At 34.7% G+C, this 17,878-nt stretch overlaps 2 protein-coding genes across 7 annotated transcripts in view; one reads left to right on the top strand and one right to left on the bottom strand.

The window, feature by feature from the left end:
- BIRC6 (baculoviral IAP repeat containing 6) overlaps nt 1-17,878 on the bottom strand; it is a 239,505-nt gene that overhangs the window by 146,142 nt on the left and 75,485 nt on the right. For 4 of the 6 annotated variants that reach the window (XR_004482481.2, XM_033425249.2, XM_049696304.1 and 1 more), the window contains 5 exons: nt 17,328-17,461; nt 12,165-12,311; nt 2,718-2,905; nt 1,570-1,893; nt 1,233-1,332 (listed from right to left, as the gene is read on the bottom strand). Coding sequence is in view for 5 of the 6 variants with exons in the window: in XM_033425249.2 (XP_033281140.1) it covers nt 1,233-1,332; nt 1,570-1,893; nt 2,718-2,905; nt 12,165-12,311; nt 17,328-17,461 (893 nt within the window). In the remaining variant the exon portion in view is untranslated. The remainder of the gene's footprint in view (nt 1-1,232; nt 1,333-1,569; nt 1,894-2,717; nt 2,906-12,164; nt 12,312-17,327; nt 17,462-17,878) is intronic. The other 2 variants (XM_049696303.1, XM_049696302.1) reach the window with 2 other exon arrangements.
- LOC105747913 (40S ribosomal protein S26-like) lies at nt 13,836-14,295 on the top strand. Its single transcript, XM_012532398.3, has one exon. The coding sequence runs from the start codon at nt 13,851-13,853 to the stop codon at nt 14,205-14,207; it is 357 nt and encodes a 118-aa protein (XP_012387852.2). The 5' UTR covers nt 13,836-13,850; the 3' UTR covers nt 14,208-14,295.

The raw sequence follows: 17,878 nt of genomic DNA on the forward strand, positions 1-17,878 counted from the left end.
GTCCACAGATAGAAAACCAAATCATAGTGTAAACAACTGCTGACATTTCATAGAGACTGGACAACAACGAATTTCAGTCTATACGCCATGAACACTAATTACTGTTACCAATGGATGATTAATTGGGCAGAAAACAGCATGTAACACTTTAATTTTTAAAACTCTCTCTTCCAAAGAGGAAACAACCCACTGCAATAAAGCAAATATGGTTCAACTCTTCATATGATGAAAAGTGATACAGTATGCACTATATTCATGTTAATTCCTCCTATAAAACATACCTAAGGACTTCATTAAATTCTGCTGCTGTTCAAGCCCAGAAATAACATTTGGTAGGATAATAAGGCAAATATTGCCTACAGTGTATTAGTAAACATGCTCTAATTAAAAGCAACTATCCTGATCACAGGTCTGTAGCATATAAGCATGGTAGAAGCCTAAGTAAAATTTGAACTATCCAGAGACCATGAAATGTTAGTAATCCTACTCAGTTATTTTAATAGCAGTAATTTTGTCAGCTATTCTCAAAAAATGGTTCCAACATTAGAATGCTAGTCTTAATGAATACTTCTTTAAGCATAATTTTTAGTGTAATGGTAATTGATCAGCTACAATAAAGACAGATATTTATGTCAACCATAGTTCAACAGACGAGATTCTTTTTTTTTAAATTAACTAATTTTTGACTGCATTAGGTCTTCGCTGCTGCGTGTGGGCTTTTCTCTAGCTGCGGTGAGCAGGGGCTACTCTTCGTTGTGGTGCGCAGGCTTCTCATTGCAGTGGCTTCTCTTGTTGCAGAGCATGGGCTCTAGGCACGCGGGCTTCAACAGTTGTGGCTCCTGGGCTCTAGAGTGCAGGCTCAGTAGTTGTGGTTCACGGGCTTAGCTGCTCCATGGCATGTGGGATCTTCCCAGACCAGGGCTTGAACCCGTGTCTCCTGCATTGGCAGGCGGATTCTCAACCACTGCACCAGCAGGGAAGCCCCAGGTGAGATTCTTATACAGAAGAAATCCACTGTTTGGATACAATTAATGAAACCACTCAGCAGCACTCTTCCATTCAACTTGGTAAGCACACAGCTTGAGCCTTATGTAATGTTTATTCTTGGTAAAAAGACTTTCCCAAGAGCAGATGTGATTTATTTGCACAGGAAAATCAAACTACAAAATATTAAGTCTTCAAAGGGCCAGCAGACAAGGCAAAAAAAATATTTTAAGCAAATCAAAGATTACCTGAATGCATCCGTTCTATAATAATGGACTGGTGAGGGGGAGGCTGAAGAAAATGTGAAGCATGAGAAATTGCAAGGGCTAGACCAGAGCCAAGTGGATTCTAGAAAAGAAAAAAGTATAACTCTATATTGATATCACTCTTGCTCTATAAAAACTAATAACCATAATATAAAGTTAACAAGTCCCATTTCCAGATGTATATTCTATAACATTAAATAAAAAATCTAATTTGATATAACAAGTTAACATAATAAAACTTTGCTTTCTAAAGTTAGCGTATACATCAAAATACTTTTAAATGTCTAAGCGAACACCTATTTAAAATATAGTAATTTACCATTCTGGACTTGTTGGAATTTTTGTTATGTGCAGCAAGATTGACTGCTGGGGGATCAATAACTGAGCCTGGGAAAAGCTGTGCAAGTTCGGCATTAATCACAACGGAAACTGCTTCATTGGGTGGGGTGAGTGGTGGAGTCATAAAAAGTGGTGTTGTTTTTGGAGTGGGTGGAATAACATCAGATGGATGAATGAAGAATCCAGGGGCTGCCACTGGGTTGGAAGGCACAGAGTTGTGAACAGGACCTACTGCTGATGCTGCGGATGCTGCTGCAGCTGCTGCAGCTGTTGTCTGATGTAACTTGGCTTCCAGCTTCGCTTTCTGTAAAAGAAGTAAAAGCAACAAATATAGACTAATCCTGCCTATCTAAATTGTGGGGAATACTACGTGGGTATATATTGTGAAAATAAACATGATTAACTGTATCTTAGTTCAATAAAAAGGAAATTAAGTAAAAAATGGACTCAACATGGAGTACTTCTATGCTATATATGTGTGTGTGTGTGAGTGTGTGTGTGTGTGTGTGTATAATACACACACACACACACACACACACACATACTTCCTTAAATATTTGATATAAACTTTCCTGAGTATTTGGGAAATAGGAATTTCTCAAAGCAAAGGCGGAAAGGAACCAGAACAATTAAATGTAAATAAGGAAAGAAAGTTCTCCTCAAAACAAAATATTAACAGGAAATGGATTCTCATGCTGCCTAACCTGATACAATTTGTCACCTGGAACTGTATGAAGTTTCCAAAACATCTGCTATTATTAGTAAATTTTAATTCACGTTAAGTTAATTGGTCTTTAAAATGTTGTTTTAGGTTTTTCAATCCATTAAAATAGTAACTTTTAACTCTTATGTTTGACCAAGAGTGTTTATAAACAGAGTAAAGGATGGAACTTACTTAAAGACTGCAAAGAAAATATCAATTATATTCCCCCAGATATGTATCAAAGAAAATGCATTTATATAAGTTTTAAAAATTTAAGTATATCACAAAGATGTTACCTCAATTTTTGTAGAAAATGATTAGCTCAGATCGGTCAACCTTTACAAAAATAATGGTCATTTTTACAGTATTTTTTCAGCTTTTGAAGTTTAGAGACAGCATGAACAAAGAGCCAAATAGTCTCCAACCTGTTGCTGAAGCTTCAAAAGCTGCTGCTGTTTCTCTTGCAGCACCTGCAGCTGTTGCTCGGCTGAAGCCATTGCATGAGAGAGAGACTGCAAAGCTACCTGGGCTGCCGAACTCAGGGCTGTCGAAGCTTCCCCAACTGTCCCAGATGATAGTCCACCTACTGCAGGAGTAACCCCGAAGGAACTCACTGGCATAAGACAAGGGGGGAAAAGAAACAGGATGAAGAAAAGGTTCACAGAGAAACATATACAAAGTATATACTACTTTCACACTAAAACTACAGTTAATTTTCCTTTAAAAAATAAGACTCTTTAGAGGAAATCTTAATGGTAAAAGTATATCAATAATAATAGTATTCAAGTATAAGGGATCCAGGAATGACTTCTGATCAAAGAAAAATTAGTATGCTTTTGAGTTTAAAAATGTTGTCAGCATGGAAGAAATTTCATTTAACATGGCTAAACTCTTATGCAATTTGAGCATAAGAAACAGGCTGAGTTTCCTTTACTAAGTTTCTTACAGCAACACCACCTTCTTCTCCCTCCCCTAAAAAGCTCAAACAACTTTCAATTACAAGAACATCATTTAACAAGACTGACAACACCTATTTCCTCATTTAAAGCATAGCCTGGAAAAGAGAATCTTGCCCACAAAGAATATGCAAAGCAATGTTTCCTACCATATGCTCCTCAGAACACTAAGAAGAGGAGAAGCATGTCAGATGCACAGTCAAATAAGTCTGGCACACACTGCTTACCCATGAACATTACCATCATTACAGGCCTATGAAATCGCACGAAGTTAAAATTTTTTTACTCCTCTTTTCAATGTTATTCAAATATACAGCATAAAAGAACTTTTTTCCCATGATATATTTACCAGTATCTGTGTAAAACATTTTGGAAAAAGATGAAATAAAAACTTAATTTCATAAACTCACACGATTAATCTTCGACAAAGGAGGCAAGAACATACAATGGAGAAAAGACAGTCTCTTCAGCAAGTGGTGCTGGGAAAGCTGGACAGCCCCATGTAAATCAATGAAGTTAGAACACACCCTCACACCATACACAAAAAGAAACTCAAAATGGCTGAAAGACTTAAATATAAGACATGACACCATAAAACTCCCAGAAGAGATCACAGGCAAAACATTCTCTGACATAAATCGTACCAATGTCTCCCAAGGCAATAGAAATAAAAGCAAAAATAAACAAATGGGACCTAATCAAACTTATAGGCTTTTGCACAGCAAAGGAAACCATAAACAAAACAAAAAGACAACCTGTAAGAAAATATTTGCAAACGATGTGATAAACAAGGGCTTAATTTCCAAAATATACAAACAGCTCATACAATTCAATAACAAAAAAACAAACCACCCAATCAAAAAATGGGCAGAAGACTTAAATAGACATTTCTCCAAAGAAGACATACAGATGGCCAATAGGCACAAGAAAATATGTTCAACATCACTAATAATTAGAGAAATGCAAAACAAAACTACAATGAGGTACCACCTCACACTGGTCAGAATGGCCATCATTAAAAAGTCTACAAATAACAAATGCTGGAGAGGGTGTGGAGAAAAGGAAACCCTCCTACTCCTACACTGTTGGTGGCAATGTGAACTGGTGCAGCCACTATGGAAAACAGTATGTAGGTTCCTTAAAAAACTAAAAATAGAATTGCCATATGATTCGGCAATCCCACTCCTGGACATACATCCAGAGAAAACTCTAATTTGAAAAGATACGTGCACCCCAATGTTCATGGCTGCGCTATTTACAATAGCCAGGACATGGAAGCAACCTAAATGTCCATCAACAGACGAATGGATAAAGAAGATGTGGTACGTATATACAATGGAATACTACTCATCCATGAAAAAGAATGAAATAATGCCATATGCAGCAATATGGATGGACCTGGAGATTATTATACTAAGTGAAGTAAGAGAAAGACTTACTTATATTAAGGAAAGATAACTGCTACAATAACAACAAATGTTTAGTATGTATTACCTACTACCTTACACTGTTTTAGTTAATTACTACATTCAACAAATGAACCCTGAAGGGCAGGTACTATGATTCTGGTCTTTAGTTGATTAAGTAAAGAATGGCTCAGAGAAGTTACCCTGTAGAGTTACCTAATGGTAGAACTAGGGTTAGAACCAAGGGCTGTGTGAAATCAAACCTAACATGAGGCATAGTGCTAAGCATGGAACTTACATCAACTCATTTAATCTTTGCAATGGCACATGAGTAGGTAATATATTATCCCATTTTACAGATAATGTATCTAAAATTGAGGGAACTATATGGCAGAAACTAACACAACATTTTAAATCAACTATACTCCAATAAAAATAAAAATAAATAAAATAAAATTGAGGGAAGTAATCTGCTCATAAATACCTGAAAAGGGGAGAAAAAAGGTAATCTGACAGCCTATCTTAACATCTAACAATGACTATATTATGCCAGAATTCAAATAAACTATTTTTAAAAACTAAGCTATAATCACAAGATTGAAATAACAACAAAACTGTGCATAGCCTCTTAACAATTAAAACTCAACTTAAAAAAAAAACATGATCATTACAGTGTAGCCATCATACACCTCATTTAACTTGCACAAATTCAACTATGTAAGCTTGGGCAAAGAAAGAGCAATCATAACTCATATAAGTTGTGTGCTGCAAAATGAAATCCACTTGCTCCATCAAGTGTTCCACCAAAGCAACAGCAGTTCATTCCAACTCTAGAGGGAAAATTATTAGACTTACTAAGGCATTTATGTTGTACTTGTACTTTGGGGTAATTTAAGTGGTTTTTCAATATTAACCATGTGTATTTTAGCCCTTTACTGACTTTAAAAATCTAATGCCCAAATAATATTTAAAGGAAAATGAGCTAAGTCACAAGAAACACATAAGAGACATAAACAACCCAAGAAAAATAAGTCATCCTGCTACTATAAAACTAATTTTTAAATCTTTTGCACAGTCTGAGTTTTCAATATCATTTTCTATTTTTATACTAAGAGCCTCTAAAACTAGATATAAAAAAAAAGAGGTGAGAACAAGAAAAAGATGACTACCATCACCATTCCTAATCAGTATAAATGCAGGAGGTCCTAGGAAGCATGATAGAGCAAGAAAAAGAAATAAAAGATACAACAACTAGAAAAACAACAAAGTAAAAATCTCTTTATTAACAGATGATATAATTGTGTATATTTAAACTCCCTAAAAAAAAAAATCCCTAAGAATATACAATCTACAAGAATTAATAAGTTAATATAGCAGTGTCACCAGGTATGAGATTAATATACACAGATCAATTATACTTCTATAGACCAGCAAGAAAAACCTGGAAATAAAATTAAGAAAAATAGCACTTACAATAGCATAAAAAATCAAATAGCTAGGTACAAATCTAAAAAGGATGTGCAAAACTTCTAGTGCACCAAGAACTATAAGACATCACCAAGATAAATGGAATACCTAATTTAGCATAAATATATACTAAAGAATATTACCATGTTAATGGACTGGAAGTCTTAATGTTAAGATGTCAATCCTCCCAAACTGACTTATATTCAAACCCCATATTAAAATACAATAAGTTTTTTGAGTATAAATTATCAATCCAATTCTAAAATTTAAATGGAATTACTGAGATCTAATGTACAGCACATTGATTATAGATCATAATACTGCATTATATACTTGAAAGTTACAAAGAGAGTAAATCTTAAATGTTCTCACCACAAAAAAGAAACAGTAATTCTGTGACGCGATGAAGGTATTAGCTAATGCTATGGAGGTAATCATTTTACAATATATAAATTTTTCAAAACAACACACTGTACACCTTAAACTTGCTCACTGTTATATGTCATTTATATTTCAATAAAGCTGGAAAAAATGGAAATACAAAAGACCCAGAATCTTTATGAAAGAGCACCTTTAAGAAAAAGAATGTTGGTGGATTACACTCCTAGGTATACACTCAAGAGAACTGAAAACATACATCACAATGAACACCTAACACAAAAATGTTCACAGCAGTATTTTTCTTAATAGCCAAAAAGAGGAAACAACCCAAATGTCCATTAACTGCTGAGTAGATAAACGAAATGTGGTACATCCAAAAAAATTTTTAAGTAGTAAATATAAAATGGAATATTATTCAGCTACAAAAATGATGTACATCAAAAATGATGGACAAACCTTGAAAATATTAAACCAAGTGGAAGAACCCAGACAAAAAGGTCATATACTATATGATTCCACATTTATGGGAAATGTCCAGGGTAGGCAAATCCATAGACTCAAAACAGATTAGTGATTGCTAGAAGATGGGAGAGAGGGGAATTGGGAGTGACTGTTAATGGTTACAGGGTTTCTTTCTGGAGTGATTAAAACGCTCTGGAATTAGTGGTAATGACTGCACAACACTATGAAAACTTCATATATAAATTTTCTAAATCTACCAAAAAAGAAAAAAAGTTGATAGATTTGTACTAGCAGATCTTAAGACTTAACATAAAGTTACAGTAATTAAGACAATGAGGTACTGGCATAAGGCTAGATAAACTGACCAAAGGAACAGAAATGACCCACACAGATAGCAAACACATAATTCTGAAGAGAGGTGACATTGCAGTAGAGTGAAGGAAAGATAGCTTTTCCCCCACAAATGATTACACATCAGAAGAGAGAAAGAGTAAACTAAGATGAATTAGAAGAAAATACCCATAGTAAAAGAAGAGATTTAAAAGTTGAAATTATGTCAGTTATAGTGATGAAGTGTAACATACATGAAATTGGAGATGCAAAAAGAAAGAAGATAAAAAACAGGGCAGAAGCAGTGTTTCAACAGTTAATGGCTGAGATCTTTCTAAAGCTGATGGAAGATACGAAGTAAGCATTCAAGAAGCTCTGTGAATCCCAACCAGGATAATTACAACTGAAACCACATGTAGGAAATCATAGAAAAATGCTGAAAACAGAGAGAAAGGAGGTGAAGGGGAGAAATCAAGGAGGGCGGGGGAAGAGTATGAATCTCAAAAACACCTTGAAAACTGACAATGACATTAAAAAAGGAATAATAAGACTGACAAGTGATGTCTAACAAAAACAGTGTAAAGTAAAATGAAAGATTACCTTTAAATAACTAGAAGAAATAATAGCTGGCTTACAATTCTATAACATGTGAAATACTCTTCAAGAATGAAGATGGGGGCTTCCCTGGTGGCGCAGTGGTTAAGAATCCACCTGCCAATGCAGGGGACATGGGTTCAAGCCCTGGTCCAGAAAGATCCCACATTCTGCGGGGCAAAACTAAGCCCATGCACCACAACTACTGAGCCTGCGCTCTAGACCCCACGAGCCACAACTACTGAGCCCACGTGCCACAACTACTGAAGCCTGCGTGCCTAGAGCCCATGCTCCACAACAAGAGAAGCCACCACAATAAGAAGCCCGCACACCACAACAAAGAGTAGCCCCCGCTTGCCGCAACTAGAGAAGGCCCGTGCACAGCAATGAAGACCCAACGCAGCCAAAAATAAAATAAATAAAATAAATTTATTTAAAAAAAAAGAATGAAGATGACATATCTTGATCCAAACAAGCCAAATGTAGAAAGTTATTATTATGATGTTCAGAAAAATTTAATTAAGTACTGAAAATTAGATGATACTATGACATTGATTATACTAATTTATTGGATTATGATAAAGTGCATCATAATAAACCATAGTTAACTTAGATAATTATAATAAAAATGGAATCAGTTATTAAAGAGGACATCTGCATTGTTTAAGATACTATGTATGCGGGGCTTCCCTGGTGGCGCAGTGGTTGAGAGTCCGCCTGCCGATGCAGGGGACACGGGTTCGTGCCCCGGTCCAGGAAGATCCCACATGCCGCAGAGCGGCTGGGCCCGTGAGCCATGGCCACTGAGCCTGCGCGTCCGGAGCCTGTGCTCCGCAACGAGAGAGGCCACAACAGTGACAGGCCCGCGTACTGCCAAAAAAAAATAAAAATAAAAAAATAAATAAATAGATAGATACTATGCATGGATAATGGCTGTCATTTATCTAATTTTTCAAGAAATATTTGAAATTTTCCTATAGAAAACTAAGTTAATTCATCATCAGTAGACAAGAACAAAAAAAGTGATCTTACAGAGTTTTCAGACATAAAGAAAAATCAAACCACAGAAAAGCTCAAAAGCAAAGAAACAGAGAAATGAAAATGGAGTTATGAAATAAATCCAAATGAATACTGAATATAAAAACTATAATAATAACCATGGAATTAAAATACATATAAAATTAAGGTACAAAGCCACATTGCCATATAAATTAGAAAGGTGATAGATAATGTTCAATATATTAGCACTGTATGGTAAAAAGAAAAGCAACTGGATTTCTGGATGTCAAGGATATGTGTATATTATGCTCTCTGGGATGATTGCTAAAAATATTATAATAAAAAGTAGAAAAATAGCTCAATAAAAATACAATCACCAATAAAATGGAAACAAAGGAGAAAAAGAAACATCTAACAGGCAAGATGAGAAATCTAATAGAATATATGAAAAACATGGTAGATTTGAATCCAAATATATTACTAAGTATATTAAATGTAAATAAAGTAAATACTCCAACTGAAAGAAGGCGAGGAAAAAAGCAACTACATTCTGCTTATAAAAGACATGACTAAAATGAAAGGAGACACTGAAAAGCTGAAAGTAAAAAGCAGGAAAAATATATACCATACAAATAGTAACTAAAAGAAAGCTGATAACTGGTAGAGAAATATCAAACAAAGTAATTTAGGAAAATCAGTCTTAGAGAGAGAGAGAGAATACCTAACGATAAAAGATTCAATTCACAAGAAAGATACAACCATTCTAAATTTATATGGTAGCTTCAAAATGTATAAAATAAAAATTGTTGAAACTAAAATAGACAAATCCACAGGTATAATGAAAGGAATTTAACACGTTGATCTTATTAACTAAAAACAAAAACAAACAAAAAAAAAAGATGAAATAATCAAAGACAGAGAATTTGAAGACCACAATTAATCCAAGTGGATATACAGAGCACACTTCACCAAGTGCAGAGTAAACATTATTGTCAAGCATTATTGCTGATCCTCTGCAATTCCCAATAAGTTTTGCAGACTGACAAAGTATTTCTTTTGACCCCACAGCATTTTAAATAGAAATGAGTAAGATGATAACTAGAAAATCTTAATATGCTTGTAAATTAAGGAGTGCATTTTTTAACGTTACTTATTAAAGTTGAATATATGAAAACCCTATAAAGCAGCAAATCAACTTCTACAGTCATAGCTAAGAGAATAGTGTATCCACTAGTACTAACAGCACTACAATATAACAACCTAAATGTCACTCGAGTACACAAATCAATAGTGGGTACATAAATTTTGTTTTATTCAGAGAGTAGAATCGTAAACAGCAATGAAAATGAACCAACTATCTATATATGCAATGATATAGATGAATTTAACAACGATAACATGGAACAGAAGGCTGACCAACAAATACATAAATGCAATTCTATACTATACAGACCCTACTCAATCAGTGTTTAGGAACACGTAGCTAAGAGGTTATACAAAGAAACAAATAAAAACCAAGAAATGATTACTCTAAAAGTTAGGACAATGTTTACCTTTTGGAGAGAGTGAGGGAAAAATAAATGGAAAGGGGGCATGAAGAAATCTTTTTTAGAGTACTGGAAATGTTATTTCTTGACTTGGTGGTCCCATGGGCAGTTTGTGTTGTGATAAATTGCTTCACTATACAATTGTTTTCTGCACCTTTCTGTATGCGCATTATATTTCACAATTAACATGTTTCAAAAGAAAAGGAGACAGGAAGCTGAGAGACTACAGTCATCTTCTAGCACCTTATGATCACTAGTCAGGACTCTGCCCTAACATTTAGTAAGTATCCCTCTGCTGGTGGTGGTTTCAATCTGGGTGGAATACAGAGGTGAACGCTTATAAAAGCATAGGCTACCTTTGGAAAGACAAGAAACGGGTCCTATTGTACGTTTTACAGGAGTAGAAATGGGTAGGAACGTGAGGAAATACTTTTCTTTTTCAAACCAGATCTTTTATGTTTTAAATTTTATAACTTCTGAAAGTATTACTTATTCAAACACATTAATTTTCTTAAAATAAAAAATTAATTTCATGACAGTTCCAAAAAAAAAGTCTGATTTAGAACCAAAGAGTTTTCTGGAAGTTTAATTTCTTGTTATCGCATGTTTCCATACCACTGTAAATATATAAGTTTCTACAAAATGACTGCAATAGTCCAAGAAAACAAACACAAATGAATTTTGACCCTTCTGGCATCTCCATATGAAAGAAATATAAAATTTTATTTTTAAATTAAAACTCTCAGCTACATAAGCCATGAATTTCACTTAGTGGTTACTTCTACAATTGGAAGATACAAGATGATTCTGAATAAAAAGGCACTCAAAGGACTGTTAATTTCCCTTTAAAACACTTTGCCATTCTGGACCCAAGTGCAAGATTAAATTTTTCATGACTTCTCAAGCAAACTATTTTTACTTTCTGTTAGACAGTTGAAGAAACAAAAAGACACCTACTTACAAAAAACCATCAACAGCAGAATTCATTCAAGACAATATTCAAAAACACTTCTGGGACTGTAATATAAATGTAAAACCATATACCAATATTTTTAATTATAAAAACTTCAATTATTTGTGCCCAGATAGAACTAACTGTAAATAAACACTGATCCTACAATGTGAAGAAAAAACACAGAAAGTAAGATATACAGAATAAACAGAAGTTCTTCTCACCGATTATTCATTTAAAACATCAACAACACCATATATTCAACACACACAAATACTGGTTCATATATCCAAAGTTGTTTTAAACTAGCTGAAAAAACAGTATTTCGTCTTCACTCATCTCAACCTTCTCAAAGACATTACCAAATATACCTTTAACTTTAAACGCAAGAAATTAAATCATGATGCCAAACTGACCATCAAGACTGATTGCTGAAGGTGGGTAATGAAAATATAGTCTATTGTACTCGTCCCTCTACTTTCGTTATGTTTGATATTTTCCAAATTAAAATGTTTCTAAAAACGCACATACATAAAACAAAAAGATTTAACATAGGGTTCTAGAGGGTAGGAAAAAACCCATGAATAGACTTAGAAAAGAATATGAAACCACTTATGATTTTTCCCCAAAATGTGCCTCCTACCAATAAGTTTCTACTAAACATGACAGCAAAGGAAATTACATATACTATAAACTGATATGTAAATACTGATATATCACTTTATTACAACATAAAATATGTAATAAAAGAATGTATATAATAAGAGAAGGTATATACCAGTAAACGTACTTGCATCATCCCTTTCTATTCTGGTTCCATCACTAGTTGACACACAAGTAAAGTGCAGAGGTTCAACTTCTAGAAGTCCAGTGAGAGATGTGAAACTACCTTCAGCAGCTGTGCAACTACTGACCTTTCCATTTCCTAATACAAAAAAGAGACAAGTTTTATAAAACGTGAATTAACCTTAAAAAGGCAATAGTCATATTGAGAATTATAGCTACTACTTCGATTTTAAATAGAAAGATGTATAAATGCATAAACACAGGGTTTACACAGGGCTTCAACAATGGACATGGTATTAAGAAAACACACAGATACTAGTCTCCTTACTACAAAAGCAGAGTTGCAGAGAAGCAACCTAGTGGCCATTCACATTAACAAGAAACTATAACAAGTGATTTAGATTTTAAATGAGGAACAGAAGACAAAAGAAAAACAATTAATAAATAAATAAAATAGATTTTAAATGAGGGGAAAAAATAACCAGCTACTTAGATTAGCTATTACTCAATCTGTTTAAGTATGCAAAATATCAGAATACATTCTATGATGTCAACAGTACAAATGACACTTATTAAAAACTAAAAAAAATTCTAAAATATTAGCAAGGTTTATCTATAAATTTTATATTTTGAATATAATATCAATATTCTAGAATGAGATATGCTACCTTATAATCATAAAAAGTTTAAGTTGGCACATGTAGTAGTAAGAAAGAAAAATCAAATGGTCACAACTATGCGAATCGTAAAACCACAGTAAGAAGACTGGACAGAAGAACACAAAAGAATTAAGAGTGGTGTATATCGTACAAGGGGAGGAAGAGGGAAGGGTTATTTTTAGTACTTTTCAAATGTTCTAATCAGAGCACTACTTTTAAACAGAATTCTTTAACACACAAAGTAAAACAGAAAGAGAAGATGGAAAGAATGGAGAGATATGAAAAATATCATCAAACATCTGAAGGAATAAATTAAACGCAAGACTAAACTGTCAAAACCTTGTTCTCCAACGTCCCATTGGCACCCAGCATAGGACCTGACACGTGTGTTAAAAAAATATTTATTGAGCACTTATTCAATAGAAGACATGGGAGATACAAGAAAAGGGACAGGCCCTAGTTGTCATGAAATGCATATTCTGTTCAAGGTTACCAGGTATTAATTAATTATACAACTGAACCAAAAAAAATTCCTATGCTTTACTTAAGAGAAGTTCAAAGGATAAATAAATCAAGGGGAAATCAGTCTATGCCAGGGGTAATAAAATACTTCCATGATGAGGTGATGAGACATATGGGAAGAATAAAAGATTTTTATGTCTTTATTTCACTGGGACGGGAATCCAGGCAGAAGAAATGACATGGGTGAAATCCCTTCAGTAGGAAGGAACATGACACATTAGAGAAACTGAAAGAAAAATGTGCCTAGAGGAACATTTCTCAACCCTAAAACCCCTCTACACATCTTTAAAATAATTAAAAGAACTTGAAAATTGAGTTTTCATTTATGTTGGCTCTGTGTGTATGTGTGTGTGTGTGTGTGTGTGTGTGTGTGTGTGTGTCTATATAGAAATATTTATCAAGGTAGAAATTTTAAGATGAGAATATTTTAAACATTAATTAGTATAACAGTAATAAACTCATTAGGTATAAAACTAAATAGCATCTTTTGATGAAAAATGACTGTTATGACCAAGAAAACAAGGAATAATGGTCGTGCCAAGAAGGGCCGCAGCCACATGCAGCCTATTCGCTGCACCAACTGTGCCCGACGCGTGCCCGAGGATAAGGCCATTAAGAAGCTCGTCATTCGGAACATCGTAGAGGCCACAGCCATCCAGGACATTTCCAAAGCGAGTGTTTTCGATGCCTATGTGCTTCCCAAGCTGTATGTGAAACTGCATTACTGCGTGAGTTGTGCCATTCACAGCAAGGCAGTCAGGAATCGTTCTCGGGAAGCCGGGAAGGACCGAACACCTCCACCTGGATTTAGACCTGCTGGTGCTGCCCCACGACCTCCACCAAAGCCCAGGTAAGAAGCTAAGTTCTTAAAGACTAAAGAAATACTGCCCCCTGGAAAGACAATAAAATGGAAATTATACTTTAAAAAAAAAACAAAAATAATGAGAAGACTGGTGATGTTTTACATTCTTGCAAATCTCTTTAAAATTTGGCTTATCAGAAGGTAGTTGGATTTGCCTATCTGCCTCTGCATTCAATGTATTACAATAGGATGCTCTGGCAGAAATACATGAAGAAACGCCGACCCAATACAAATATGTGATTGGAAAAGAACGGAATATTTTAATAAAGTATTAAATATTCAAAAACTTGAAAAGTGGTAGTTTAGGATTAGTTGCAATACGGTATCTGAAATCTTAAAAAAAGAACTTCTCAAACTCTATCTTAAAAAATCTTAAAAAAAGAACTTCTCTGGGCTTCCCTGGTGGCGCAGTGGTTGAGAGTCCGCCTGCCGATGCAGGGGACGCGGGTTCGTGCCCCGGTCCAGGAAGATCCCACATGCCGCAGAGCAGCTAGGCCCGTGAGCCATGGCCGCTGAGCCTGCGCGTCCGGAGCCTGTGCTCCGCAACGGGAGAGGGCACAACAGTGAGAGGCCCGCATACCGCAAAAAAAAAAAAAAAAAGAACTTCTCAAACCCATGCTTGATGTTGAATCACCATGCATCAATCATAGGGAAAATACTGGTCCACTGCTATATACAGATCTTCCAAATGTTAACACATTTCATCATATAATATCAGAAAATGACATTCACTAATATCATCGTAGGCCATCAGAAAAGTCATTAAAGCTCATTTCAGAGGAAACAAGTTTTCCAAAATTCTAATTTCTGCTTAAAAGTCTGCTTCTAATATTGGCAACAAATACTATCAACTGGATAGATACTGACAGGCATTTTTTATTCATTTTTGAGAAAATACCTGCCAAATAATCAAATCTGAATAAACGTATTTTATCAGTCATTCTTGCAAATAAAAATGGTATACCATGAAATAAGCAACTAGTTCAGCTTATAACTCTAACAACTACACAAGTGCACTTCCTTGAAACAACCATGGTTCTTCAGCATGCAGCAGAAGTGTTTCATGCACACTTCCCATTTCATCACAGAATACTTAAAAGATGCATACTCGTGGGTTCAAAATTTAATAAAATTAACAATTTTTACTGTTTCGTCAAAGGTATTTCTAAGTGAAACTGCCATACTTCTTACTCTAAGTGCATGGGGAAGAGCATCAGGCTTTTGCACAATCAGTATGAATGTCAATGCAATGAAAAAAGGCAAGTAACATTGTTTTATCATGAAAACATTTAACCCGTGGACTCCCTAAAAGGATCTCAGGAACCCTGAGGGGACCTATGGACCACACTTTGAGAATCACTGGGCCACAGAAAGAAAACTAACAGGGCAGATCACACAAGATGTTCTGTGCTATATTAGAGACTCTGGACTGCACAATTATGGAAAGAAATGAAAAGTATTTTAAGAAGAGACAGAGAATGATCAGATCAGGTTTGCATTCAAAAATGATTGCATTCATTGCATTGTGGAGAATGTACAGAAGTGAGCCAAGAACAGATGCAGAATGACCAGTTAGAAAGCTATTACTGTAGTCCAGGTTCAAAACGACTGTGGCTTAGATCGTAATACTGCGATCGTGGGAAGTAAGAGAATGGGCAGATTTGAAATATATGTTGGTGGAAAAATAGAATCTAACGACAGCCTCATTGTGGAGGATGAGAAAGAGAGGATACCATTCAGATTTCTGTTTTGTGCCATGGATGCCATTAACTGAAAAAAGGAATGCTGGATGGTGAGAAATAAAATGAAGAGACGCTCATATGGAGACATATATCACGACTTCTAAGTCCCTTCTTCTGGGCCTATGATACTCTATAATATAGAGCATGGCTGCTCTTGCTTATTTAACCCCCAGGCTTGGCCTGAGCTCTACGGTCCTCTCCTTACGTTCTCTCTATAAGGAATTTCATTCTATCCTAAGGAGTTCAGAAGGCATCTACAGGTCTAACTCTAACCCCTCCTTTGAGTTCTAGTCATAATTTGACAAGTCACTTAGAGAGAGACACACTGGCAGTAAGGTAGTCAGGAGCCTAAGTCATCAAACAGAGGAGATAACACCAGTATCTAAGGCAGAATAAGTCATTAAAAAGCAAGTAACAGACCAGAAGTATAGTATGACCTCTTTCATTAAAAATGCTCATAAACACGTGCAGCAAATACGTCTAAATAGCTAAGCATTCTGTTAACAATGGTAATCTAAAAGGATGAAGAGGTTAGAGTTGAGACATTTTGTGTTCTATTTATATTTCTATATTTGATTTTTCTCTTTTGCTTTTTTCACAACTCATAATTTACAAACCTGAGACTAACTCCCAAAATTTACTTATAATTAATGTGGTAATTATCATAGTATGTTTACAAATAAATTTTTTAACATTTTGGTTTACTAGCAACACCTGCAGTAAGTTCGGTAAGATGGAAGAAAACAAAAAACAAAGCGATCATTGCTCTATCTGACAAAACTAGAAAAACACCAAATTCCAGCACCTGAAAAGATTATACAAATAGTGTTATACATTCAATCCTAAAAACATATTCTTTAGAAATGCATACAAGAATACATGTAACATGGTGTACCAAGTTCACCTCAGGAGAGTGTGACAGAAGATGCAGAAAATTATTTTTTCTTTCTGCATCTTTGCTTATTAAAATAAGTATAAATTAATTTTATTTTCATATTTTGTAATATGAAATAACATGTTCTTTGAGTTTATGAACAACAAAGGCACACCACATAAAACTGAAAGGACTACAACAAATAACCAAATTTTAATCTCTTATTAGCATTAACGTCATACTGACATGCAATGAAACACACACACACACAAAAACCAAATTTGCAACCCTTTCAAAAATAACTTCAATATTTTTTGAGGGGGGAGTTAAGAAACAAAGGCAAATAGTTTAATGACTCACGGATACTAAAGTTAAGTTCTAAAAACTTTTAGTTCTCAAAGATAGAATGTAGTGACTACAATCTATTAAAAAATCAATGGTAACTTAAACCCAAGATATAAAATTCAGAAATTCCTTTAATAAAAGACTTTACTACCTGAAAGGACATCTGATAAATCAATTTCATCTGACTGGACACCAATGCTGCTGTTGTATACATTTTTACAAGAAGAGCCACTCATCTCCAAATCAAAGAGGACTGGATCGAATGGTGAACTATATAATCCATATCTGAAAAATAAAATAATGTCCTAACAATTTTCCTGTCAGCCATCTAATTAACAAATTATCTATTTACTTAGTTTTCAAAGCAGTTTTTACACAGGGCAGAAGGAGACACTATTAACTCCTTAAATTCACTGAATCTCAACTGTGTTCCCTGAAAACCTATACTCCAAAAGATACAGTCCAGAGACTCAATAAATGTGATTTCAATTAAGCTGATAACTAATGAACCAAGACAACCTTCATCTGCAGTCTGAATCAAGAAAGAGCTATCAAGCACCCCTCCCTTGCCTCAATCATTACATTGACTCAGCAGAAGGTACAAAGGCTTTGAGTAACATCTCATTGAAATCAAGATTTCTAATCTATAAAGATTACAAAAATCCTTGCTTTAAATAAGATACTTCAAATAATGAAGATTAG

Source organism: Orcinus orca, chromosome 13 (genome assembly GCF_937001465.1).
Source record: "Orcinus orca chromosome 13, mOrcOrc1.1, whole genome shotgun sequence".
Classification (NCBI taxonomy): domain Eukaryota; kingdom Metazoa; phylum Chordata; class Mammalia; order Artiodactyla; family Delphinidae; genus Orcinus; species Orcinus orca.